A 26,225-nucleotide genomic window follows, 5' to 3' on the forward strand; every position below is an offset into this window, starting at 1 on the left:
TCATGGACAACAAATCTTCACCTGGACCACACGTAGACAACCGCTGCACAGGACCAGTAGGCCCAGCACGGCGTGGCTGAGCACGAGGACCCCTACTGCAAAGAGGTACAGGGTTTTGTCACAGTAATCCTGAGGCTGCTGGAAAGGGGGAATAAAATCAGGCAGGTAAACGGAAAAGAGCCAGTGGTTTCCCAGAAGGAAACAGAGGCAGGAAGAGGCTGAGGCTTAGGTGTCTATAACACTTGTGCACATTCGGCCTCGAGGGATATTCATCATAGTTGTCATTGTCGATCACCATGGCCTGGGACAGAAGCCGCCTCATCCTGGTGGATTCGTACAGCAGGAGAGACCCCTGGGTTGTGGTAGGGAGCGAAGGGGTCAGAGGGCAGAGCAGCAAAGCAGGGGGATGAGAGGGGGGAGAAGGTAGGGGAGAAACAGAGAGATTTATTTATTATGAAAAGTGTGCACACTGGAGTTGGAAATGCCGCCAAGGAGTGAAATTTACTTTTGAAGAATGAGAATTGGCAAGAATGAAGGCATCAATCCTGAGTCAGCATCCCTGGTAGCATTTGCCTTTGAGATGTGTGAGCTGCTTTGGACAAGGGATTCGTTGACTGAAATTCATCTCTGCACCCAGAGTTTCGCTGTTGCTCTGGTTTGCTTCATCAGCCTTGAGGTCATCCTTGGCCTTCCTGGCTCCAGTGACCTGCTCCTCCCCCTCCTCCCATGGCCACAAACCTGCCTGGGGTCATCAGCTGAAAATGCCCTCCTCCCCACCTGTTATTTAAGCCACCGGGTCTGTGGCATCTTGTCCCGGCAGCTCGAGCTGAGTAATGCAGATGCTAAGTGCTTTTAGGCATGTTGTCTTATTTAAAACAACCCTATGGAAGGCACATTACTCCTTTAGAAACAAAGGAGTTAAAGACCAGGAAGTTTAAGGATCTTGGCCAAGTTCACGTGTATGAAAAGTGGAAGAGCCAGAGTAGATCACCAGCTCTGTCTTCAGCCAAAGCTGGCATCCTTCCCCCAAGCCACTCTGCATCTCTGACTCTTCCAGTAGCTTACCTCTTTGGTGACCCTCAAATGTGTCCCAGGCCCTGACCTCACCTGCATATAGGCTGATGGAACCCAAGTCTGCAGCTCCCTTCCAGAACTTTCACCCAGACTTCAGACGCATGTGAAGCTCCACTGAGTATCCTTGGGCCCTCGGCTCAGTATGTTTTTTTTGTTTTTTTTTTTTTTTAAAGATTTTATTTATTTATTTGACAGAGAGAGAGAGACATAGAGAGAGAGGGAACACAAGCAGGAGGAGCAGGAGAGGGAGAACAGGCTTCCCGTGGAGCAGGGAGCCCAATGCGAGGCTCGATCCCAGGACCCCGGGATCACGACCTGAGCCGAAGGCAGATGCTTAACGACTGAGCCACCCACGCGCCCCTCGGCTCAGTATGTTAACAACAGAATTTGTTACTTGCCGTATTCCCCTCATTTGGTGACATTGCCCAAGCTAGAAACCCAGGATGCTCCCTGCTCCTCACCTGGCCAAGGAAAGCTGCCATGCTGGGGATACTTCCAGTAATTCCTTCTGCACTGGAACGAAGGGCAGGGTCCAGCCGTATTGGTGTACCTTCCCTCTTGCTCACAACTTTCCTCAGTCAAAACCCATGCCTTGCGCCTCAGGGCTGCCCTTTGCTCTGCTCTGGGGTCCCATGGTCTTCTCACCCCCAGTTCATTGTGTCTGTCCAGTCACTGTCCTCACCCCCAGTTCATTGTGTCTGTGGCCAGACTTTCCCTTCTCCCGTCCTAGTGTTATGGAACCTGGACTGGATCGCACGACGGAAGAACCACGCGGCACCCGGAGATCTTGGAGGACAGGAGGTTTATTTAACGCCGGTGGGCTCAAAGGAGAGCAGTCTCCAAAGGTCTGAGCCCCGAGCACAAAAAAAGGGGGCAATTTATACACTTCTACGTCCGCATACTTGGCACTTTTGGCGCGTGTGTGAAGCGGGGCAGGGAGAAGAACCCAGAAGAGCCCCGGGGCAAGGACTGGGACTCTCTCGTTGGCTCGGTCAGCCATCTTAGGACACAGATTTTCCTTATCACTAGCACACCTCCACCACACATGACTTTGTAACATGGATGCCTGGTCCTGATGCTGGACCCTCCGCCCTGTGAGGAGCCCCCAGCAGACTTGCCTGCTACCTCCAGGCCACTTGGCAGGCCTGGTCAGTTCCAGATGCCATGGGACCACGCCTCAACCCACACCTCCATGCATCCAAATCCAAAGGTCAATTTTAGTCCTTATTTTCCTGGAGCCCCAGTTCTTCAGCAAGAGGCTCATAAACAGATAATTACTTGTGTTGGATGCTTCCACCACTCACCATCTACAGGGATCTGCAATTCCAAGCAGGGCCAAGGAGCATGAGTGTGTCCCTCCTGTTCTTACGAATCCATCCAGTCAAGAGCACAGACCCTTGTCCTTTGAGCATTAGCCTTGCTAATTCCTTGTAGAGGGACAAAGACTATCTCACCCCTAGTGGGTAGTTCCTGGCTCCCCTTTGAAATGCTGCTCGCATTTTATTTCACAAAGGACCACCATCCCACCCAGCTCTGACGGCACTCACATGTTTCGGTTCCAGATGCTTCCTCTAAAGATGCACCCACAGAAGACCACAAGTCATCTTTGCTAAGGAATCCTGGTTCCTTATCTTCCCTGTGTCTAGCAACTTGATCTATGATGTCTTCAGAAGACCTATGCTTCTCGTCCATTCTCTTCCAGAGTCCCAGGCTCCCCACCTCTTCTAAGGCCAACCTCACGGCACCCCTAACCCATGGAGAACTGGGCTTCAGAAAAAATCCTCCAATAACCGACAGTGTGGCACATTGGGGAGGGGGCAGCACGGAGCCAAGAGAGGGAGCAAACAAGGTTCCATGCCAGGGCAGTGGAGTGGGTGATCATATCAACAGAGGCAGAGGACAGAGGAGCCCAAGCTGTGCCTTTAGGTGGATGATGATTTCGGATTTGGACAGGCCACATTTAAAATTCCAGATGCAAATGTAGGTGGTGGGGACCTGCAGGATGGTGGGATCAGAGCCTGGGGGGTGAAGAGTGACAGGTGAGACAGACTTACCTGGGGACTCTGTGTGCAATGTTGACAGTGTCTCTGGCAATGGGCCTTGTACAGAGGGAGGTCCCCGTGCTGGAGTGAGTGCCCAGTGTGCACCTTCTCGATTAACACTCCCAGAGACCTGAGGCAAGCTGCATTAAATAAATGGGTACCTGGGGGCACCACGGCTGGAGCCATCAGGCCAAAATATCAGCAGTGATTTTCTCTGGGTGGTGGAATTTACAGGTGATTTTGATTTTCTTCTTTGTGCTTCTCCTATTCTCTTATTTTCTACCATGAAGAGTTATTACTTATGAAAAGACAGCACAGCCTAAGTAAAGTTGTTGGTCTGCTGCTTGGCCTGTATGATCTCAGTTAATGCTCACACCAACCTTGGAGCTGCTTATTATCATCTCTGCTCCATGGATGAGGACACTAAGGAGCAGAGAAGGTAAGTCATTTCTTCCCTTCAAGCCAGGTCCACAGTGGGTAAAAAGGATGAGATGGGTGTCGGTCCACACTTGTGGCCATTGTCTACACCACATTCCCCAGATGTCTAAATCAGAGCATGTTGAGTTGGAGGGGCTCTTTGCTGGGAAAGTGCTCCCGTTTGGTCCAACCCTGCCCAGGTTTTCTAGAAGTATGACTTAGAGCCTGGCTGGGAGGCAGATTATTTCCATAAGAAAAGCAGAGTGAAGGCTCAGAGAGGTCCAGAGAGCCACCTGCACAGAGCCGGCTCACCCAAGGAGGACTTCCTGGAAGAGGGCGTATGCTCTGGACCCCTGTGAGCAGGGAGAGGTGGGAGGGACCTCCTTGGAGCGGAAGTGGTGTGGTGAGGGTGAAGGGTGATGGGTTTGGGGAACAGGAGAGAGTTTGACGGAGAAGGGCCGCTGAGGGGAACTGTGAGTTTGGGCAGGAGTGGATAGCACACCAGCTCTGCCATAAACTCAAGAGAAGCAACCTGTAAGCCTCAGTTTCCTCATCTGTAAGCTGGAGCTGATGGTACAGTTCGGCTTTCAGTTACTCAGCGCCCATTTTCCTTCCTAGCAGGGCCCGATCCCATGGGTGTCACCCACCCATCACAGGTATACAGGAGAGAAAATCCCAGCATCTGCCCTCCCTAGAGGCGCCTCCCCCACACTCTCAGCATGCCAGGGGGAGGGAGCAGCAGGATGCCCAAGGTCCACGGATCTGCCTACCCTCCCAGGACTGCTTTGTGGGCAGTCCTTGTTCCTTGTATTCAAAAATCCTTTTTTGTACTTTACAAGTACCTGCCTCAAAGGGGTCTTGTAAGGACTAAGGGTAGAGCCCTTAACACCGCACGTGGTACATGGTAAGCATTCACTGGGTGCTAGAAATTCTTACTGAGCAGTGAACTATTGGAAGATGAAGTGGAGGGTTAGGTAGGTAAATGGCCACTAAATCAGTGTTTCTGAACCTTTCTTTTTATCGTGGCCCTCAGTAACAAATACATTTTACATCACAACCTCGTAGTTGGGGCACTGTATGTCCTTTGCTGGCTCAGAGAAGTCGTGGGTTGTGCTGTTTTCCTGACAGGACTGTTATTAGAGCTTGTACTTGCAAAAGCGTCCCAGTTTGGATGATAAACTATGTGGCCGACGTACCCAAACACACATGTGTACGTGTGTGTCACACAGTACTTAGTGGGTACTCTCAGAGTTTCTATCCTGTTTTTTTTTTTTAAATGGTCACAACCTACTAAATTCATTTTCTGATCTTTCCAGTGGGTTGTGACTCTCAGTTCTTTTTGGTGACTCTGGGAAAAGTCCACTCGCAGCTGCTCAGCTTTCTCTTCGATAAAATGTAACACTGTGGCGGATCTGATGCATTTCGGGGCGGATGCTGGGCATCGTGATGCAGTGTCCCGAGAGGGTTAAATACAAAGCACTGGCCTCCCTCAAACTTCTCTGTCTGGGGATTCTACAAATCTGCCTGCTGTTGCACTGAGCGTTATGGACTCACTGTGTATTACCTCGCCATGATGAGCACAAAAATTTAATTTGGCTTCAAGCAGGTTTAGATTGCCAGGGGGAAAAAAATCAATGCTGTTTATTAGGGCCCTAGTCTGTTCATTAAAATAAATTACCTTTGGGTTCTGGGCTGGATTTCATAAAGGAAAAGTTTGCCATTGTTAAGAGGAATAGACCCCATGGATGGAAACATCTCCACAGGAAAGTTTCAGTTCACAGCCTGATGATGAGCTAGTCAAGTGAGAGAGGGCTGAGCAGAGGTAATTGCTGAAAACTTTGCCCTTGTTTGGAACATCTCTATGGTGCTCAATCCATCAGAGCTTTCCCCTAACACCATGGGGCCACAGGGGATAGGCGGCCCCACTGAGCAGAGAGCCTCTGGGTTTCCCTGGAGCTAAACAGAGTCCCAAGCAGATCCCGTAGGGATGTTGTCACGGGGTGGGGGGACCACATGTTACTGCACATTCCAGAACACCACCCCCGACTGCTGTCATGACCTGGGGGCATTTACTAGTGAAGCAACTCAGACACAAAAGGCTCAGAGCACTTGCCCCAAATCAGACATGTTTCCCACGAATTGAGCCAGTGACTTCTGGCTGCAAATGAGAGCAGCAATCTTGAAGACATTCCTTTGATGTCCTATCAGTACCCTGACCAATGCCACTGGCCAGCATCTCCTGAAGGCCCCAAGCTCCAGAAGGAAGCCAGCAAAGAAATCCGACAGTGGGTCCCAATGAAATTTTATATATGGTACTCTTGATTGTTTTCTCTTGTGCTTCATTTTTTTAAAAGATTTTATTTATTTATTTGAGAAAGAAAGAATGAGACAGAGAGAGAGAGCATGAGAGGGGGGAGGGTCAGAGGGAGCAGCAGACTCCCCGCTGAGCAGGATGCCTGATACGGGACTCGATCCCGGGACTCGATCCTGGGACTCCAGGATCATGACCTGAGCTGAAGGCAGATGCTTAACCAACTGAGCCACCCAGGTGCCCCGTCTTGCGCTTCATTTTTATGAAACCATGTTGGAAAAATGGATGCTTGTGTGTTCTAGCTTTGGATATGGGAAGCTCTGAGCAGGGCGTGGACCGTTGGGAAGGGTCACTGATAAATGGAGGCAGACCTAACATACCTTAGACCTGAGGTGCTTTGGGCAGGTGGGACATTTCTGTAGGCCAGGGGTTTGGAAACTAACTGCAGACTACGCAGGCCCCTCCATATTTTTTCTTCTGTCACTTTTCCTGTGAAAAGAGATGTCAATACAACCCATGAGTAAATCAGCTCCCTACACTGACATAAGCTGAGAATCACAGAGAAGCACTCCTACCCCTGAACATGCAAGTTTAGTGTTTGATTGATGACTGCAGCTAACGGATTCGGTGCTAATCAACTAAGAACGAGGAGAAAAACAGAAATAAGAGCTGCTCAAATTAAATACATTTGAACTAGCAGCAAACTCCACTGCCCTTCACAGGAAACTTTTTAAAAAGAAGCACAGAGAAAGGCTAGGATTACACTGGCTTGATTCAAAGGTAAAATTAATTGGCAGTCAGTGACTCCTCTTTGTCAACTGCTGTCGGACCAAAGCCACAACTCAGCACACTGAACTCAGGGCAGCAGGAGGGAAGCTATTGCTAAGATGCCCAGCTCTGGGTGAACGCTCCTCATCTGGAAAAATCCATGTCTCTGCAAACAGACTCCAGGACCCACCTTGCTCTGTTGCTTCCACAGCCCTGGGCTTCGGGGGCGGGTTGCGGGGAGGTGTTCTGGCTCCTCTGTGAGCAGCAAACAATTAAAGGATGCATACCACAGTGCCCGTAAGTTACATTTCTGCAAGAACTAAAAACAACGGATAAATATACTTCACCTTTAAGGCTCCAATGATCCCACCCACTAGCAAACAGAGACGAATGAGGAGCTGCATGGGGCAGTCTCCAAAAACTTCATTCCTACAAAGGGGAGAGAACAAACGAGGATTAAGAGAAATGCATTCAAGAGCACAATGCCAATTGGGAAGATTCAGGAGATTTCTGCAGAAGCCCAGATGCTCCTCACATAAACTGTAACCTGATCGATTCCCTGCTTGTGGAGTGCGCCCAGTCTCACTGGCCACCTGATTGTTAGGATGCTCAGGGGACTGAATGGCTGTCCACCAGACATCAGGCAGAGCAAGGATCAGACATCACTTTGTCTGGCTATTAACTGGCTGTACCCTTTCTTAATGGTAATTTTAATCCCACTAGCAATGCTTTCTCTACTTTTCTCAGGCCTCTGTCTTCTAGGCCTATTATTAACTAATGGTGGTATGATATATTATTTAAAATATATGAAAAAAATGCCTATTGCCCTCCATGACCAATCTGGCTCAAATGACCGGGCTTTGGATGGGTTCCAGCACACATCTTGGCTGTGAGGAGACATTGACCACTCCGTGAGCATCCCTCACATTTCCCAGACCCCTTGTGGGTAGCCCAGTGCTGTGTGACTACTTCTAACCAATGTCCCGTGGGATACTTTGGGGCCAAAGCCTTTAAAAACTGACATGTGACCCTTGGTTTTCTTCCCCTGCTTTGACCTCCTGGAATCCATGGGTCGAGATGGTCAGTGCTCAAGCCTAAAGTAATTTGGAGTGTGAAGTCATCACATTACCCTGGGGAGTCCTCTGGAACCCTGGGGGGGTTCCTGACCCACAGTGGAATTTTCATGAGCAAGAAATAAACCTTTATAGCGTTGAGCCACTGAGATTCTGGGGCTAATTTATTACCGCAGCGCGGTCAAGTTAACCTGACCAATGCATCCGTCAACAGAGCCCAAGAAAGGGGATGCTCACTGTAAAATCGAAGTGTTCTGTTAAAATGACATTTAAAGTTTTAGCTCTGATTTGATTTTTATTTCCCATGAATGCCTTGGCACTTAGAGGAAATAAGCCATTTCCCCACGGCTACACCATATTTCACTGAAATTAATAAAAATTCCTGGGTAGGCAGACACCCACAAATTAAGGGCCCCAGAGTAAAACCAGATACGTACGTTGCTCCAATCATCAACCTGGGGAGGCTTGCCTTCCTAGATATCTCTGATGTTCCGCTGAAGCCATTACTAGATGGAAATACTTCCCAAGTCTCAATGCAACCTTTTTACACAAAGACCTTTAAATGCTGGATGCCAACGTTGTTGGATATGAACTGCCTTTCAATTCAAAACCCAGCTGCGAGATGAACATTGAGTAATGACTTCTATATCTGCTCATTCTTAATGAATAAAAGCAGCTGCTTCTCACAGGAGGGTCAAACAGCGCACAGATGGCTTCAGAGGATCCTAATAAATTTAATAAAAGCGTCTTTCCCCTTGTGTTCTTCACGTATTGCTTAGTACCTACCTTACCTCTAGATTTTCTTTCTATCTGATCGGCAGGATCACAATGACCCTCTTTAGGCTTTTTGGGGGGGCTCATATTATGGGGTTTTTAAAATTATGTTTTTACATGTTTTATTGTGATATAATAAATATAACAATATTTTGCCATTGTAACCATTTTTACATGTATGATCCAGGGGCACTAATTATATTCCCAATCTTGTGCATCCGTCACCACTTCCTAGTTCCAAAACTTTTTCAACGCCCCGAACAGAAACTCATAACCATGGAGCAGTGATTCCTCAATACTCTCTTCCTGCAGTGAGTGTAGGGATTTTAGTGTAATATCTATGGGAACGGCACTTGTAGGTTCTTGCTTCATTTAAGCAGCCTTATTAGTGAATGAACTATTCCAGTTAAAGTCATTTTCCAGATAACTAAACCACAGGCTCCAAAAGCTTCCCCCCCCCAATAAAAATCTATCTTTCACTTGATAGATTTTGCACAGGACATTTTTTTAAAGGATGCTCCTGACTTCCTAAGCAGGGTCGAGCAGAGCCGTATAATACATGTTTTATTTTTGAACTCCCTATAATAATGACAGCTTCAAGGGCCTACTGAAGTGGTTGAATTATCTGCCCTTCCACTAAACGGCCCTAGACTTCTCAGCTACTTTAGTTCGGGGCAAACTTTAGAGTGTTATTTTGTTCTTTTATTTCCGATCAAGCTGTCAGCTTTCGCTTATTACAAATCCAAGAGTACTATTTTGTATTAGTTTTTTGTTTTTTAGTATTTAGCTGCTTTTTTTTTTTTTTACTGAGGGAAATTCACATAAAATAAAGTTAACCATTTTAAAGTGAAGTGTTCAGGGGCACTGAGTGTATTCACAAAGTTGTATAACTGCCCCCTCTATGTAGTTCCAAAATATTTTCATCACCTCAAAGGGAAAACCCAAACCCATTAAGCAATTAGGGTACTGGGGTCTTATTGAACAACTCCCATGCCCTTTGAATTTCTACTCCAGTGGGCTGTGAACTTGGAGACTAGAACACCAGGCTTGCTAGGTCTCTATTGAAATGGGTCTAGCTAAGTTCTGTGTACAGAACCCAGGGGCCCCCATTAGCGACATTCCAGGGCCTGACTTTAATTTCACTGACTGACACATGACAACGATTTTTAGCTACTCAGGGAGCTTCCTACTCCCTCGACACTTCACACTTCCAGATTATTGAGGTTATTTAATTTATGTGACTTATGGAAGTATTTATTCATGCATTCAGCAAAAGAAATTCACAGGGCACCAACACATTACCATAGCACTTCTCACACTGCTCACGACAGGCTTCCACATGGGAACCCAGGAGCTGGGAGGGGGCCTTGGGAAACCTTCAGCCCACTGGCCCCCAACCTGGCCCACATCATCTAGCCACAGATTTTTAAAAGCAGCTATGTGTCCCCACCCTGGACATATCGCATCAATGTCCCAGGGCAGGACCCAGGACTCAGTCTTTTTAAAACGTTCAACCAAGTCATTCTGTTACGATTAATATGCGTTTGGAAATCCTCCTTGGTCCAGCCAGCTCTGCCTAGCACACGTTTTATGCTTCAAGATGCGGTGCCGTGGTCTGAGGCCGGACGCGGCTGACCCGTGGGGTCCAGCAGCTCAGCAGCCGGCTCACCTGTGAAGGCCACGGAGAGTGCCGGCGCCCGGAGGGCGGAGAGCATGAAAATGAAGCAGGCTGCCAGGAGAAGGAGCAAGCACCGGCTTAGAAACACGCAGACCCTTTCACTTTCTTCGCAGTGCCGTCTCCTGATGCCTCCGTGAGGCCCGACCTTCTGGCAAGTCAGCAGATGGCAGGAGGTCCCTGCCCGACTGCACGGGAGGGAGGGCGGGGTGCAAGCCCAGACTTGCCTCTCTGGGAGGGCTGAATGTCGCCGAGGAGCGTCGTGCCAGGTCGAAGACCCACATTTCCTGCACCACCTCTCCCAAATCTGACAGCTTCTAGAAAAGGAGTTTATGAACTGCAGCTCTGCCCGCCAGGATGCCAAAAGCCACCAGCATTCGCCCAGCCAGGCAGGATCGACCCTGCCCTTCCTGGGAGCCTCTCCCTACTGCAGATGGTTCTTCCCCTCCCCTGCCCAAGATTCACTGACAACTTGATTTATCACTTACAGAATTTGCTTCACGAAGTCTTTTTCCCTTTCTGTTTCTTTGGCTCCATCTCCCACAGAATATGCTCGGAGATGGTCTCCTACAATTCTTACTGATACACAGTGGAAGAGAGCTCTTTGCTGCTTGCTTGGGGTTTTTCTTCCTGCTCCTGCCCCCATTTCGCCCCTCTGGCATTGGGAGAGGAGAGTGGCACGGGAGTTGCACAGCCCTGGGCCTGTCACTCATTAGCTGTGTGGCTCTGGGCAAATTAGATGACCTCCTGGGGCATCACGTTCTTCTTCTGTACAATGCATTAGCAGATGCACACCCCAGCTCAGTGTATGGCACTACTATAATTAGGCAATTATTTCCCCTTGTTATTTCTTGGTCTCCCCATCTGTTAAATGGTCCGCACATGCAGGTTTCACTTGGCTAGCATTTTTTTCTTAATTATGAATTTGAATGCCTTTTGGGTAGCTTGCCCCCCCATCCCCAGTTCTCGATGCTAAAGTTTTGATAACATCACACATTTATGTATCCTGCTAGGTTCTGATGCCAGCGCTGAGAACAGAGACAGGATCTTGGAGTGCATATCATGGTGGCTTTCTCAGCATTCACTCCTTCCTTTCTAGGTAATCACCCCAATTTTTGCTCTCGTCTCCCCACCTGCCCACCTTCCCAGTCTCCTGTGCAGTTAATGTGCTCTAGCACAAGCTGACTCCACCCTGGGCTCTGGAGAAGGGCATGAGGTTTAGCTCTAAATTAATCAGCAGAGTAGTATTCATTGGATATGTTATCATTTGGTGGATAAGCTTATGACTCATCTTGGGCCAAGCATACTCAAGTGGAGAAAAAAGGAAATAAGCTTTCTCACTCTTCGGGTAGAACTTCCAGAAGCAAGGCTTCTCTCCCTCCCTGGCCACTGGTGTGCAAGCACCGTGCTCTAGGGGCTGTTGGCTGCCATCTTGCCACCACGAAGGTGAATTAGCCTGAGAATGACACGTGGAAGGCAAAAAGGAGAGGCAAGAAGAAACTAGGTCCTCAGTGGCATTTGTCACCCACTGAATTACACACCCATGAAGCTAAACTATTTCTGTTGATATGAACCAATAAACCCTCTTTATTAATTAAGCCAGTTTGAGTTGGGTTTTCTATTACTTACACTGAACCCTCTGTAATTAGTTTAATCTACAAGGCCCATTCCAGTTTTGGATCGTCAAAGATCTCAGATTTATTTGTGAATCCCAGTCGTCTCTGGAGGAGAAAAGATCTGAGGCTGCGCGTGTCTGCAGCCGAGAGCCTCACATTCACGACACCAAACCACAAGCTCTGCTCCTACTTGTCAGAGCAGAGCTTGTCAGAGCAGGATGGACAGGGCAGTCCCTCCCCTTCAGCAGGCCCCCTGAAGTTGCCCTTCACGCCAACCTTGACCTTCACCTCCAGGAGATGTTGAGGAGGACAGGCACGCAGAGTGATGGGCCTCAGTGCTCACTCCTCCCTTCAAATCACCCTTCTCTGAATTAGCTATAATGTTGATCATCATTCTAGGCATTATTCTAGGACTTTCCTAATAGATCTGTTAAAATGATCGAGTGTCATAACCCATGTAAGGCAAGACACACAAGGTCTGCTGCATGATAAACGGGGCTAAGCGTTAGCCACTGTCATGATCACCACTATTATTATTCAAGATGTGTGACTTCCCTTGGATTCCAGACCCCACCTAGGGCCCAGTTGCGGAACTGGAAGAACAGCAGTGAGGGAGGCCCTGTGGTTCGCAGGGACTTTGAATGAGTTGAGCAGGGACAGTCCCAAACCCAAAGGGAGGTGACATCAGACTGCGCCCCCAGCTCACGAGAGGCCCCCTCTCTAAAGCACCCCTGTCTGGGCCTAAGGTTCAAACCTGCTCTCTACACATCATTCTCGGGTTCCCTGGCCACGCTAGCTACAAAATCAGGATCTCTCCAAAACAGGATCTGGGAATCTGTCTGAAAGCCACTGCCCGGGGGATGGTGAAGTAGGCCGTCCGCATACCATCTTTTTCATAAGCAGGGCCGGGGAGGTTTCGGCCAGGCCTTCCTTAGAGCCTGCTTGTTTGGGGCAGTGCGAGGTGCTGCAGCTGCGGGATTTCACTGGGATGGAAGTCATCAGCGGTTAACAACACTGGGGCTTCTTGACCACTTGGTCCTAATAAGGGCCAGCGCAGCCCCAGTCAGGGATCAGCAAGCCGCGCCTCCCCCCTGGTCCCCCTGCCCCCTGGGAGAGCTGGTTCCACACTGATGGGTCACCCGAGCTCTCTGCAACAGAGGCTGAGTTGCCTCAGGACCTTGCTCAGGCCAGGACGGTGCTTTGACAGCAGTGACCACCGCTAATAAACACTGCTATGCTTTTGAGCTTATTGAGCACGGATTCTGAGGTGGCTCAGAGCGCTGCCCTCTGGTTTCTGACAAAATGAGTCTCTATCGGGTCAGTTTGAAAGAGCTCGGTGACAGACCTAAATCAACTGAGAGTCTCAAAGGGGCAAATAATTCAGAGTTAGAGCAATGTGGGAGGATATTAGAACCAGAGGGTTGGAGCCAAACCATTCTTTATGCCAAGAGCACAGATAAACTGAGTCCTGTCTTAGCGAGGGGGCGAGGAGGAAGACGGTGTCCAGATTAGCCAGCTCAGCATCCTTGCTCACACCTTCAAGTAGGTTTAACTCTGCCGCTCCCACCATGGCTGGTTGGAGACATGGGAGCACCCCGCTGTGGGTCAAAGTGGGCAGCCAGAAGTATTCAAAGCTTTTTTAAAAGGGGTAATCTTGACAGGAAAAGTGGGCAGCTCTTAGCTTAGTCTGTTCTCGAGGATCTCCAGAACCTGTTCCTATGAATAGCAAGTGTATCCCCTGCTCTTGCTTAAGGTAAAATAGTTTAATGTGGCAGCCAAGACTAAAACCCGGTCGTTTTTCTCTGCAACACCACCTTTCAAGGTCCCCCTGACTACCGAATGCCCAGCAGGCAGGTGGCAAAGGGCACAGGAGGATTACCTCAAAGTAGACTCCCCTTCTTTCCCAACTGCCCTCCCCACTTGCCTGTATCCTTAAAGGCACCAAACCCCATCACCTATGCATCTCTTGTCCCCTCCTGATACAGCCAGTGATTCCGTCTCTGTGATTCTCGTCTTTCCCACCTGTTCCTCTTACCCTCCTGTATCAGCACCTGCAGCATCCTCTCACCTAGCTTGTTTCACAGCCACCCGCTCGCCCCAGAGGTCATGGCCAAAGCAGCTTGCAGGGGGTGGCACTTGCTCGGCGCCTACCCCGCTTCATCACAGACATTCACCCATGTATTCTAGTATTTGACAAAGGTTTGGGGAGATGCCAAATGGGCATGATGAGCCACACCAGCTCAGACCTCACGACCTCATAAGGGAGACAGATGGGAGGCATACCCGAGGAGCAGTACATAGCAGTGGGTGAAAGGGGCCAGCAGCGGTGCCCGAAGCAGTAAGAAGCCCAGAGGAAGGGAGTCCTGGGGCAATCAAGGAACACTTCCAGGAGGAGGTGATACAGCCCTGGTGTTCATGGGTGGGTAGGGTTTTGAAAGGCTGAGTTGTGGAGAGATGGCTCTTCAGTCGAAGGGAAATTCCTAAAGGAGACAAAAGATTCAAGTAAGAAAAGTTCCGGGTGGTTTTGGGGAGTGTTAGCTGAGCATAGGCCATTCGTAATAGACAAATGCAGATGAGATTGGAAAGAGACCTTGAGAATAGAGCGTTTTTGGATTTTATTAGGAAGATAAAGGGCGTTGAGGGATTTGGAGCTGGGGGTGACATAATCAAAGTCAAACTGCTGGAAGAAGGATGGGGCCACAGCATGGTGATGGGGCAGGGGGACCAGCGAGGAGGCTGACCCATGATGGAGCCTGGCGAGCAATCGAGGGTACAGGCGGGGCAGGGCCTTGAGTACCAGTTGGGTGTGGTGATGCAGAAGAAGAAGGAGCAGGGACGTGACCCCAGTGCCATGCTTGGGTGACAGGGACGATGGTGGTGTTGACAGAGATGCGAGGGACGGAAAGAGGAGGAGCTTCTGGGAAAGGACACGTGTCTGGTTCAGAATTCACTGCCTTTAATGTGCCAGGCCGTCTTATAGGCATCTGTGAGTCCAGAGCCGCAGGACTTTCTGAAACCAGCCCCACTGCCCACATTCTCGACGGTCCAACGTTTCAAGGCTTCCAGCTGTTCTGGTAATGGGGCGAGTTAGTAAGAAGTACTGGGCGGGCCGATGTTAGAATCTCCTTTGCTGATCTCTGGCAAGGGTGGCCACTGTGCTTCCACCAAGTGTGAGAGCAGTTCTGTGGGACTGTCCCAGAGGAAAGGGATGGAGGAAAGAGCCCAGATGCGGGGGGAGCCATGGAGCCAGGAGAGAGCAGCCTCTTGAGCCCATGAGGAATGGAGTTCTTTGATGGCACCTGTGGTTGGTGGCCCTTTGCCTGGCAGCATCCAGCGGGAATTACTACAAGAAGCATCTAGAAGGGGGCACCAGGCCTCCAGGCTTGTAAAGACCCCAACAGCCCAAGCCTGGCAGCAACACTGGCCACATGGCAAGGACAGCGTTCTGCTGGGCAGTTGGCACAGGGAACGGGGGCCTGGGTGAGGCTCCCCCTGCCTGGAAGAAGGGGATGCCCTTTCTTCCAAGAAAAGCACCATCTGCTCCTAAGCTGCATGTCCTTGAAGCTACCCCTACTAGGAGGGCGCCTTTTAAAAGTTGCACAAAGGGTCTGAAGTAGACTCATCATGGCCTTGTCCGGAGAGTGGAAGCATTCTCTACCCCAAACCCCAAAAGAGTGGCACCCCCTCTCCCCAGCCTCAGCTCCTACAACCTGGACTCGTATGTGGCTGAAGTGCCCAAGATGGATTTTCTCGCTAGTCTGGCAAGTAGGAAACTGAAGTCAGATTACTTTTATCTAGAAGGAGAGACATTTTCAAGTTTTAAAAGTAAATTAAAAAATAACAACACAACATAACATGTACGAGTGCTCACAGCAGAACTGTAGAATAAAACTGCCACTCTACGTTCAGTGTGTGGAGTATTGTGAGCCCCTCTCCACCTCGCTGCGGGGCTGCAAACATCCAGGGGCACAGTTCTTTGGGTCCAGTCGCAGGCTGGAGGGCCTCTCTCCTGGCGTCCCTCCTGAGTCTGTGCTTTGTTGTCCCCTTTCCAGCTGCTGTCTCCGTGTGGAGCTCAAAAGCACTTCCCAGGATGCCCGGATAGGTGTCAATGATCTGGGTCCACCACACTCGTCGCATTTAATTGAGTTATCCTATGATGGCTGGAGGCCACACACACTGCACATGCATTTATCAAGATTTCATTGCTTCCCAGTTATTAAATTCATCCTCCAAGCCAGCGTCACGGCACAGGGAAGCAAATGTACCGCAACAGAGTGAACTTGACGGAAAAGAATATATAAGATGGGAGGCTGATGGTCAGGACTGGGTAGTGGTCCAGGGCAGCTCTGGAAAGTTCTGCCGGATGGCTTGGTGGAGTCGGATGCATGACAGAGACTGCCCTGCTCTTTTGATGGACAGACAGAAGGATGGGTCACTCCCATGCGGCCTCAAGCCCCTCTCCTCTCCCCTTCCCCACCACCATTTGGCTAACTTTACATGTGGATAAGGACCAGCTGCAAATTAACCTAAGGGGATATCTGAAGACTGTTGTAAAAATACAACTTTTCTATCTAATTGCATAAGTATATACTACTTAATAGGAAATGTAGAAAATGCAGAAAGAAGAAAATTTAAAAGTCATTTGAAAGGAAAACACTCTGGTGTATATGCATCTAGGGCAACATTTTAAGAAATTTGGGATAAGACCAGGGAGGCCTTTTTCCAGTCTAAATTCTAAGAGGAATGTTAATTGTGAAATTCTCCCTCTCTCTCTCTCTCTCTTTTTTTTTTTTTTTTTTTTTTTTGCTAAGTAGGCCCTGCATCCAGCATGGAGCCCGACACAGGGCTTGAACTCATGACCCCAAGATCAAGACCTGAGCTGAGATCAAGAGTTGGATGCTTAACTGACTGAGCTACCCAGGTGCCCCTAATTATGAGATTCTTAAACATTCACAAAAGTAGAGAATTATAGAACAAACATTCAGGTACCTATCACTTGGGTTTTTTTTGTCTGCATGCTTCTTGTTTTAACTTCTTGAACTTTTTAGTTGGAAATCATCCCATTGTATATTTCCTAAGGATAGGGACATTCTCATATATAACCTCAGTACAGTTGGCAACTTCTCTTTCTTTTTTTTTTTAAGAGAGTGTGGTGGGGGAGGGGAGAGGGGCAGAGGGAGAGAGAGAATCTTAAGCAGGCTCCACGCTAAGCGTAGAAGGTGGCAACTTCTTAAATTCACATTGATACAACACTTTAGCCTACCATCCATATTCCAATTTTATTGACCTAATAAAGTCCTTGAATCCAAGGGTCTGATACTGCATTTTGTTGTTTTATCTCCTTAGCCCCCTTGAATCTGGAACATGTCCAAAGCCGTTCTTTATTTACTGTGATGTTGACATTTTTGAAGAATATAGTTGTATGGACTGAATGTGTCCTCCCTAAATTCATGTTGACACTGTACCCCCAGGGTGAGGTAGGGCTTTGGGCGGTAATTCAGATCAGATGGGGCCATGAGGATGGAGCCCCCATGAAAGAGATTAGTGCCCTTACAAGAGACACAAGAGAGCTTGCTTCCTCTCTGCTCCCCACCATGTGAAGATACAATGAGAAGTCAGCAGTCTGACACTAAAAAAGAGCTCTCATCAGAACTGGCCCATGCTGGCACCCTGACCTTGGACTTCCCGCCTCCAGAACTTTGAGAAATAAATGTTTGTTGTTTATAAGCCACCCAGTCTAGGGTAAGTTGCTATGGCAGCCCAAACGGACTAAGACAACAGTACCTTCCACTGTCTTTGAATAGAACATTCCTCACTTTGGATTTGTGATGCCCCTTTGTGTTTAGATTAAGGTTGTATGTTCTTGGCCAGGTTGCTGTGTAGGTGATGGCCACCTGTCCCTCATTGGTGATGTTAATTTTGAACCTCAAAGTTTTCCCCAATTTTTCCACTGCATAATTACTATTTTTTTTCTCCCTCCCAGTAAGGAGTGTATGGAAAGATTCTAAGACAATGCAAACATCATGCTGGTTGATCATCAACATTTCCTCTTAGATTTAGCATCCATGGAAGATTTTTGCCTGATCCAATCTTTACGAGGGCAAGTGGGATGTAGGAGAGCTCAGAGTGGAGAAGTGCCCTTTTGGGAGGCCCAGGGGACAAAGGGAGCCTAGTGTTTTCAGAGAAGCTGAGATGTTTTTGTCCGGTTACATTTTCCAGGGTGAGAAGTCAAAAAGGAAGAGATGACACAAGAGGTGAGCAGGGCTCAGCTTACAGAGGGTCTTTCGAGTGATCTGATGTTCTGCAGGAATGGGGAGTCACCAAGCAGGGAGAGACCTCCCTGGCCATGTGTGGAGGGTGTGCTGAGGGGACCAGGCAGGGGGAGCACATAGGAGGCCCTCCATGATCCAAGCTGAAGACAGACTTGTTCACAAAACAAATAGCAAAAGCTCAGGGATCAAGGAGACCCCAGATAGGGGAGGGCCAGTCAAAGGTTTTCCATCACCTTTCAAGGGCACTTGAGGAGCTGATGGCCTAGACCAGGGGACTTCTGGTACAACCCAGAAACATCCCTTTTCCTGAGAAACCCTGGGAGTAATACCTCCTCTCTGGATAACTTGGTCTCATTGTCAGGGCTCTCGTTCCAAGAACGGGTAGGGATGTGTGTGGAGAGGTGGGGTGGCAGTTAATTTCAGGAGAACATAGAACAACAATATGGCCAAAGGTGTCGCCTCTTCCAGAGGGCAGCGAACCTGCCTGTGTGTTTTCATTCCTGCCAGAGCCTCAGAGCCTCTGGGCAGAGGCCCCAGCACCACTGCTCCCACTCTGGCTCCCACATGGTAGGTGTGCCCTGGCGGGGGCGGGGGGGGAGGTCCATAGCCCCCAGAGCCATCCCAGGGAAGAAAACGTCAGGCTGTGCCTGAGGAGGATGAGATGGGGGCTGGACACATCAGCTAGAGGACAAGGTAGTTCATTCATTCGCCCATCTAGTCATCCAGTGGGCAGGTATTATGCCCCTATGATATGCCAGCAGTGAGCTGGACCCCCTGGGGGGAGCTGGAGACAGTACATGGCTGTCCACACGCCAAAACTGTTGTAGTCAGGCACGCGTCATCGTCCCCTCTACCTTGGTCTGCCCTGCCTACGGACTGCTACTTCCTGACATTATTGCTCTAAGAGTTTACAGATGAACCGTGAGTAAAGGGATCCTTGTGGGAAGCCTTAGACAACATCTCTCACCATGAGGTGCCTGCTTTCATCCCAAGGAACCTCAAGGCTTGGGATTTGCTTCAGGATATTCCAAGTGTCAAGATGTAGCCTGGGCCTTCTGTAACATGACCCAGCCCCTCGGGACACAAAGGACTCCAGCAGGTGATGGTGGAGGAGAAGTCCAATTTGGCAAGGAGGTAGAGTGGGGTGGACACAAGGAGAAGCCAGCGGTTTCACACCTGCCTGCCTTGTCTCCCAGCCCCACTGCCATTATGCATTGGTTGTCCCAGGGACTCCATTCACTCAAACATTCTTCGAACACATATTATATTGAACACACATCCTATGTACTGGGGAAAGCTAAAGATTAATAAATAAGGCGTAGAACTAGAAGGTACCAACAGAGGAAAGGACACTGTCCTCCCAGGCCTACCCCAGGGCCACCCTGAGCCAAGCACAGACCAGCCCATGGGTCACTTGTTCTCATGCTACAGCACACGGCTAACAAGTCATAGGACCCCAGACCCCAAATCCTTCAAAGCGTGGGCATTTCTCAGGGCCATGACTCACCATTGCTGGCGATTTTCAAAATGCACGGATGACACGCCTTCTCCAGACCTCCTGGCATGGTTCTTGCTCACTGACAAAGCTCTGGGCGTCAAACATAATTTTTTACCAACGTCATGGCAGGCTTTCCTCAGCAACTATTAACTACCTCTGTGTGGGTCGTCTGCACCGGCAAGGGGGGTCTCAGTCAGCCTGGGATTTGGGGTGTCAGCTTCGATGCAGGGCTGCTTGTAGGTGTGGCCTCGCTAGCCGTTATCTGGTGGGCGGAGAGAGCACCTCTTATTTCAGGAATAAGGAAATCAAGCTCAGATAGGTTAAGACGCTTGCCCACTGATGCCCAGCTGGGGAGATACAGGATCTGGGAGGTGAGATGGTAATAACTATGACTTACCGAGCCGCTGTTATGTGCCGGCTGCTGTGTTAGCTCTCTCTATACAAATTCTCATATTTAATCCCCACCATAATCCTGTCTGAGAAGTAGTATTAACTCTATTTTACAGATGGCGCCTCAGAGACTCAGAGAAGTTAAGACTGACGTCCAAAGTCAGAGCTAGCAACTGACAGAGCCCACACAGGACCCAGGTACACTGACAGAGCTGGGGTCCTTCTCACTTCCACACACACATAAGCACTCTCCATTGTAACACCACCCTCCGAGGGCGCAAAGACAAAGGGTAACTATGGACTTGACCATGGCAGCTTGGGACTGAGACCCAAGAAGCCTATATCCCGTCCTAGCTTCATGGTGGGCTTCCTATGGTCTGAGTATGTTGGTTGCCCCTATGAGAAAGAGCTACTCTTCCTTGGAAGAAATACCATTAATTTTATTTATTTTTTTAAAAACGTATGTATATTTGGGGTTTTTAAAAAGATTTTATTTTTAAGTAATGGCTACACCCAACATGGGGCTCGAACTCACAATCCTGAGATCAAGAGTTGCATGCTCTGTTGACTGAGCCAGCCAGGTACCCCAGTGTATCCATTAATTTTAAAATACACAACAAAATCCCAACCAATCAAGTAGGACAGCAAACTCCCCTGCCCAGAATGAGGTAGCCTTGTAAACACATTAGGTGGAATGGTGGGGGTACCTCTGTTCCTTTGCCCCTAAAGCCTGGTTAGGGGGCAGTTGTACAGTTTTCTACTGGGAGAAGTTTTTGTTACTTTTTGTTGTTTGGTCTCTGGGAGGGCTGGCTGACCCAGGCAGGATGCAAAAGACAGGACTGAGCAAGCCTGCCCCGAGTGGGCACAGTTCTGTTTGCAAGCATGCTTTGGGATGGGCAAAGTGGGGATAAAGGGGGGCGCCCCCCCCTTACGTCACGGGGATGGAAGGCACAGCAGAGCGAGTACACTCAGCGCGACTGGAACAGCCTCGGGCGGTGACAGAGGGCAGCTACACCTGTGCCGAGCACGGACTTGGGGAACCACTATGTTGTCCCCCTGAAATGAAGGTAACATTGTGTGTCAGCTGTGCTCACAGAAAAAGAAAATGAATGTTGATTTAAAAAATGGAAATAATAAAATAAAATAAAATAAAATAAATCTCATCCCCGCCCGTAGTGCCAGGGTTTGCAGACCGGGGAAGCAGGGCAGGTGGCCGCGCTACGGGCAGCCCTCCTGGGTGGGAAGACTTCCGGGCAGGGCAACCCGGCAGTGACAGGTGGGTAACGGCAGTGCAGGGACAGAGGTGGAATGATGGCTGGGAGTACAGAGCGCAAGGCCTGAAGCTGTTGTTCGCCGTCATTGACTTCACTGCCACGGCTCAGCAGGGACCTGCTGGCAGGGGGACACCCAGGCCGCAAGCTCTTTTTCTGTCAGTTTCTCTCTACTGCTGATCCTCCACTAACTTGCAGACAGGCTGATTTAGCCAGCGCTTTGTGCTCCAGGGATTACAGCGAGATATGGGGCTCTCGTTCCCATCACTCTGCTTCCGGGACATGTCACACTCACAGCCTGGTCGGGTATCTGCAGGACCCCCTCTACGGCAAGTCAGAGTCAGGGTGAGGGGAGGTGGGGGCGGTGGGGGGGGTCAGTCTCAAACCCGAGGCACAGCACCTGCGCCCTGCCAAGGTCTTTCACATGCGACCTCATTTCGTTCCCCAGACCCCACGGGGCAGCCACGCCCCATTTTACAGAAAGAACCGAGATTCAGCCAGTTTGTACGTTCAAAATCGCTCAGCAAGTGAGGGGGAGGGCTGGGATCTGAAATGAGACCTCCGTGCCTCTGTGTGAAATCTGGTCTCTGTGACTTCCAAGCCCACGGTCTCTCCTCCTCGCCACAGAGCAGGAGGAAAGAAAGGCTTCCCAGTGCCAGTCAAGGGCTGCTAGGAGGTTGGCCCGCCTTCTCCATCAGTCCCATGGAGGCACAATGTTCTCTTCCCAGGGAAGGAGTACTGTCCCCATTTTGCAGACAAAGAAACAGAGGGTCAGAAGTGTGGAGAACTTGCCCAAGTCACAGAGCTAGATTGGAACTCAGGTATCTGACGATCTGCCAAACTCAAGATGCCTGCTCTCACTCGGACAGAACCCACTTTGGTAATCCTGATCAGGGTGCAAAGCAGCAGAGCTGAGCATAAGGGCTCCTTGCCACCCGATCCTACAGAATTCAGAGCTAGGTGGTTCCCACACAGCCTTCTGCTGATCCTGACTCTTGAGGCTGCCTTTTCAGAAGCACCTGTGGAAGCGGTGTGTGAGTCCTTGTCTTCCTGGCACAAAGTAGGCCTTCAATGTATATTTGATGATGCCATGAACTACTAGTCACGTGACTCTTCACCAGCCTCCATTTTTTCCACAGTATCCTTGCAAAAACCACCACCTTGGTGTCCTTACAAACAGCAAATCGGGAAAACTGCAGCCGTGAATAAGCAACAGCTTCTTCCCACATCATTTGCTCGGCTTTCCACGGATAGACACGAAATTAGACCGCCTCTCTGGCCGGATGGGGTTCCCCAGGTGCATGCCCTTTTGTTAAATAGAAAGTAGGCCTCCAGTCATAAGCAACTGGTGACTGAATGAATTATAGATTTATTGTTGGTGCCCATGCTTATCGAGGTCAATTACCACAGGGGCACCATATAAACTAAACCACCTAAAACCCTATCTAGAAAATCAACCGTCCTGCACCTGAGGACAAGCCCACTTATCTAAAAGGGCAGGAGAGGGTCCCAGCCCAGCGGAGCTCCTAACCAGCAGGGACAGTTCTTTTCCTCATCCTTCTGAGGTAGAGAATAGGTGTGCCTGGTGTAGACACAAAGCCCTTGCTCTGGGCAAGTCTCGTCATCCGTGTCGGCTGGCAGGTCTGAGGGGACAGAAACCCCACAACCTCTACCGCTGACAGAGTTAGAGACCATGTCACCAGGCCCTATGCATCTCTCTTCCTGTCTCAGCTCCAGATGTCCTGCATCCCTGCCCTCCCAGGCAGCCTTTGGAATTCTAGAACTTGTGAGCTTCACTAACACAGACCCTAGGCACCATGGATGCTGTATGTAAATCACATTGAGAAGCTGGTGGAATTTTCTTCTCAGGGCTTGTTGTGGACTTCACATCTAGCCAGGGGCCATAACATTTTCCTCCTACCTCACAGAAGGGAAATAACAGAGGGAGGAGAAATAAGAGAAAAGTGTTCCTCTCATACCTACAACCCAAGATACTACGGTTTTTAAATCTACAACAGCTTTGTGGAAACCACCTGTACTTGTCTGTGTCACATCATAACGATACAAACATTTGTACCTTGGGCCGCTGAATGGGGTAGGAGGTGCACACATTAGTTTCCCAGGAAACTTGAACAGTGTCACTATAAGACATAACAGAGGGGTGTACAGAGAACTTTTTAAATGCAAATACCCCAAACTGACTGATCTTTTTAGTCACTAACTGCAAATAGTGGTAGAAGCATCAATTTAAAAACCACAGTATCAGACCCAATGAAGTAGTTTCCAACAGAACAAACCAACACAAGGCACGGGTATTTAGATCATCTTATAAATGGGGCAATTCTTATTCCCTCCAGCCCTTTATTTTCATAAGCTGGGAAGATGGATGAGAACTAAGAGAAAATGATGTGTGCTACTAATTCTGTTATGCCTTCGAGAATGTTCCTGAAGAGACAGGTGGCTGTGACCTTGCAGCCGAACTCTGGCGGCCAGCCAGAAAGAGAAGACGGAATTCCCATGCAGAGTCCCAAATGCTGGCCAGCAGACTTCGTAAAGGGTGTTCAACATCACTGATAAGGAATGACACGTTAATTAAAACAGCTGTGAGCTAACATCTCTCCCTTACAGCTTGGCAAAGATCAGAGAGTTTAGGATTTTAGTGAGGAGAAAGGGAAACAGAGTGAAGGATACATTGTTGGTATCACTTCTTTGGAGGGCAACGTGGGACAACCTGTCCCAACCAGAGCGGGCAGGATGATGCATATAATAGGACTTCATTTGTGTAAACATGGCCCACATGTATATGTAAATGCAGAGGAAAAGCTCGGAAGCAGACACATCACACGGTAATAACCGCTGCCTCCGGAGAGAGGGACCGGAACCAGGACCACAGGAGGAAGGTCGGAACAAAGGGCTGGAGGCACCAACGGGAAGGATTTTCATTTCTACTTGATACCCTAATCCTGCCTTACTTTGCTACCCATGAGCAGGTTTTACTTTTATAATCTAAAACATTTAATAAGTATTTTTTGAAAGAAAAAGTAGCTTGAAGGGCATTGATAAGCAGAAACCAGTCGCTGGAGTAGAGAAACAAAAAGGGGAGACAGGATGTGATGGTGGTGAGGAAGTATTCTGTTTCTTTTTTGGAATATTTTCTTTAAAATTATGAAAGTAAACTAACAGAAAAAGAAAAATTAGATCATAGGGAAAAGAAAACCGTTTGTCATTATAAATAGATTCACTACTACGTTAGTTCCCACACAGCCTAGCCCATGTGAGACAAGCAATCCTCTGACTTGGCCACCAACTGTTAGTATTTTGGAGCTTTTCCTTCAAATGTGTGTATACGTATATGTATGTGTATGTGCACACACGTGCGTGTGCACACACATATAACTAGATGGCTGTATTTAGCAGGCACATTAAATTCACACTTCACGTTTCGACATAAGAATTCCTTCTGTTATTATGTGGACTTTATAGCCATCATTTTAATAGTTCTATCACATTCCACAGAGCAGGATATATGTCATGCTGTACCTAAACATACCTCATGTTGGATATTTACTTACAATTTTTTATTATTTTGACTAATCCTAGGAGACCTATCTTTCCTTGAAAATTATTTTTTCCATACATTAGATACTTCCTTAGAATAAGTAATTAGATGTGGGATTATTTAATTTAAAAGGGTGAGCAATTTTTGGCTTTTGAGATAAAATTAATTTCCAAAAGAGTTGTATCCACTTAGGGTGTCACTAGCAATCCACGAAAGTGCCAGTTTCATCATATCCTAGCCAGCATTTGGTGTTAGAAAGACTAAAGCATTTTTATTATTTTAATAGGTAAAAATGGAATTTAATTATGATTTTCATTTACATTTTTGTTTACCAGGGGTATTGCACATTCTTTCATTGCTTGTGTTTTGGTCGTCTGTCCCCTATCGTGAATTACTTTTTATGATATTTGATGTGGATTTATTTCAACTCAAAGCAAAAACAAATATCTTTTGAAGGCCAAGCCCCCCAAAAAGCTGCAATTTGAAAACACAGTAGTGAATCTGCTTTTTTATTCACAGAACTCACTGTGTGAATTTACAGGTTCAAATGAAAGTTCCCACTACTACGGTGGAAACATGGAAAAGTTCCCACTATTACAGCGGGAACATGGAAAAACTCACAAAACTTAATGGCATGTTCCCTAGCCCTTTGATTTTTATTTTTTTAATGATTTTATTTATTTATTTGAGAGAGAGCGAGCACAAGCAGGGGGAGCAGCAGAGGGAGAGGAAGAAGCAGGCTCCCCGTCGAGTAAGGAGCCCGATGCAGGTCTCAGTCCCTATGTGGCACTCCATCCTAGGATCCCGGGACCATGACCTGAGTGGAAGGCAGACGCTTAACCGACTGAGCCACCCAGGAGCCCCCTCCCCAGCCCTTTTAAACAGAAGCTCTTCTAAGAGCTTCTCAAATACAGCAGATGCTCAACAGAGTAGATCCATGTTAATCTTGGTGATAATGACAATTTTAGTCAATTTCTAAAGTTTCTAAGTACTAAGAAAATGAAAATGCTTCTTATTTGGTGGAAGGTTTTCTTTTTTGGTAGAAATCTGAAACAGGAAGAGACTGGGGGGAGGGGCCGGGCAGTACTTTCCAGTGTGAATTAACAGTGACTTAGACGTCTATCCTTACGTAAGATAGTTAGAGGATTGCTTGTCTCACATGGGCTTCTGCATCAAGAAGAGTAGTGATAATAGCCCCTGTTGCTTCCTCCCCTGGAAGTTGACTGATAATAAAGGCAATGAGGAAATTAATTGATAATGATTGCCAAATGACATTCTTAACACGCTTTCAATTTTCAGTCCAGTTGGTGTATCTCTGTGGTCCTCAAACAGGGGCAGCTTTGCTTCCCAGGGGCAATGTCTGCAGACAGTTTTGACTGTCATGACGAGGGTAGGGTTGGTGGCTAGTGCCTGGTGGACGGAGACCAGGGATGCTGCTAAACATCCTGGAAGGAGGGGCGCCTGGGTGGCTCAGTCGGTTAAGCG

General features: G+C 48.5%; 1 protein-coding gene across 1 annotated transcript; it reads right to left on the reverse strand.

Annotated features, from left to right (window-relative positions):
- Positions 1 to 24,736, reverse strand: TMEM272 (transmembrane protein 272). The gene is given in 4 exon segments (XM_044913598.1): positions 1 to 208; positions 210 to 352; positions 6,960 to 7,041; positions 24,732 to 24,736. Coding segments are annotated over 4 exon segments (438 nt in total).
- Between the last annotated feature and the right edge of the window lie 1,489 nt (positions 24,737 to 26,225).

The sequence above is a fragment of the Neomonachus schauinslandi genome, chromosome 3, assembly GCF_002201575.2.
Source record: "Neomonachus schauinslandi chromosome 3, ASM220157v2, whole genome shotgun sequence".
Taxonomy (NCBI): domain Eukaryota; kingdom Metazoa; phylum Chordata; class Mammalia; order Carnivora; family Phocidae; genus Neomonachus; species Neomonachus schauinslandi.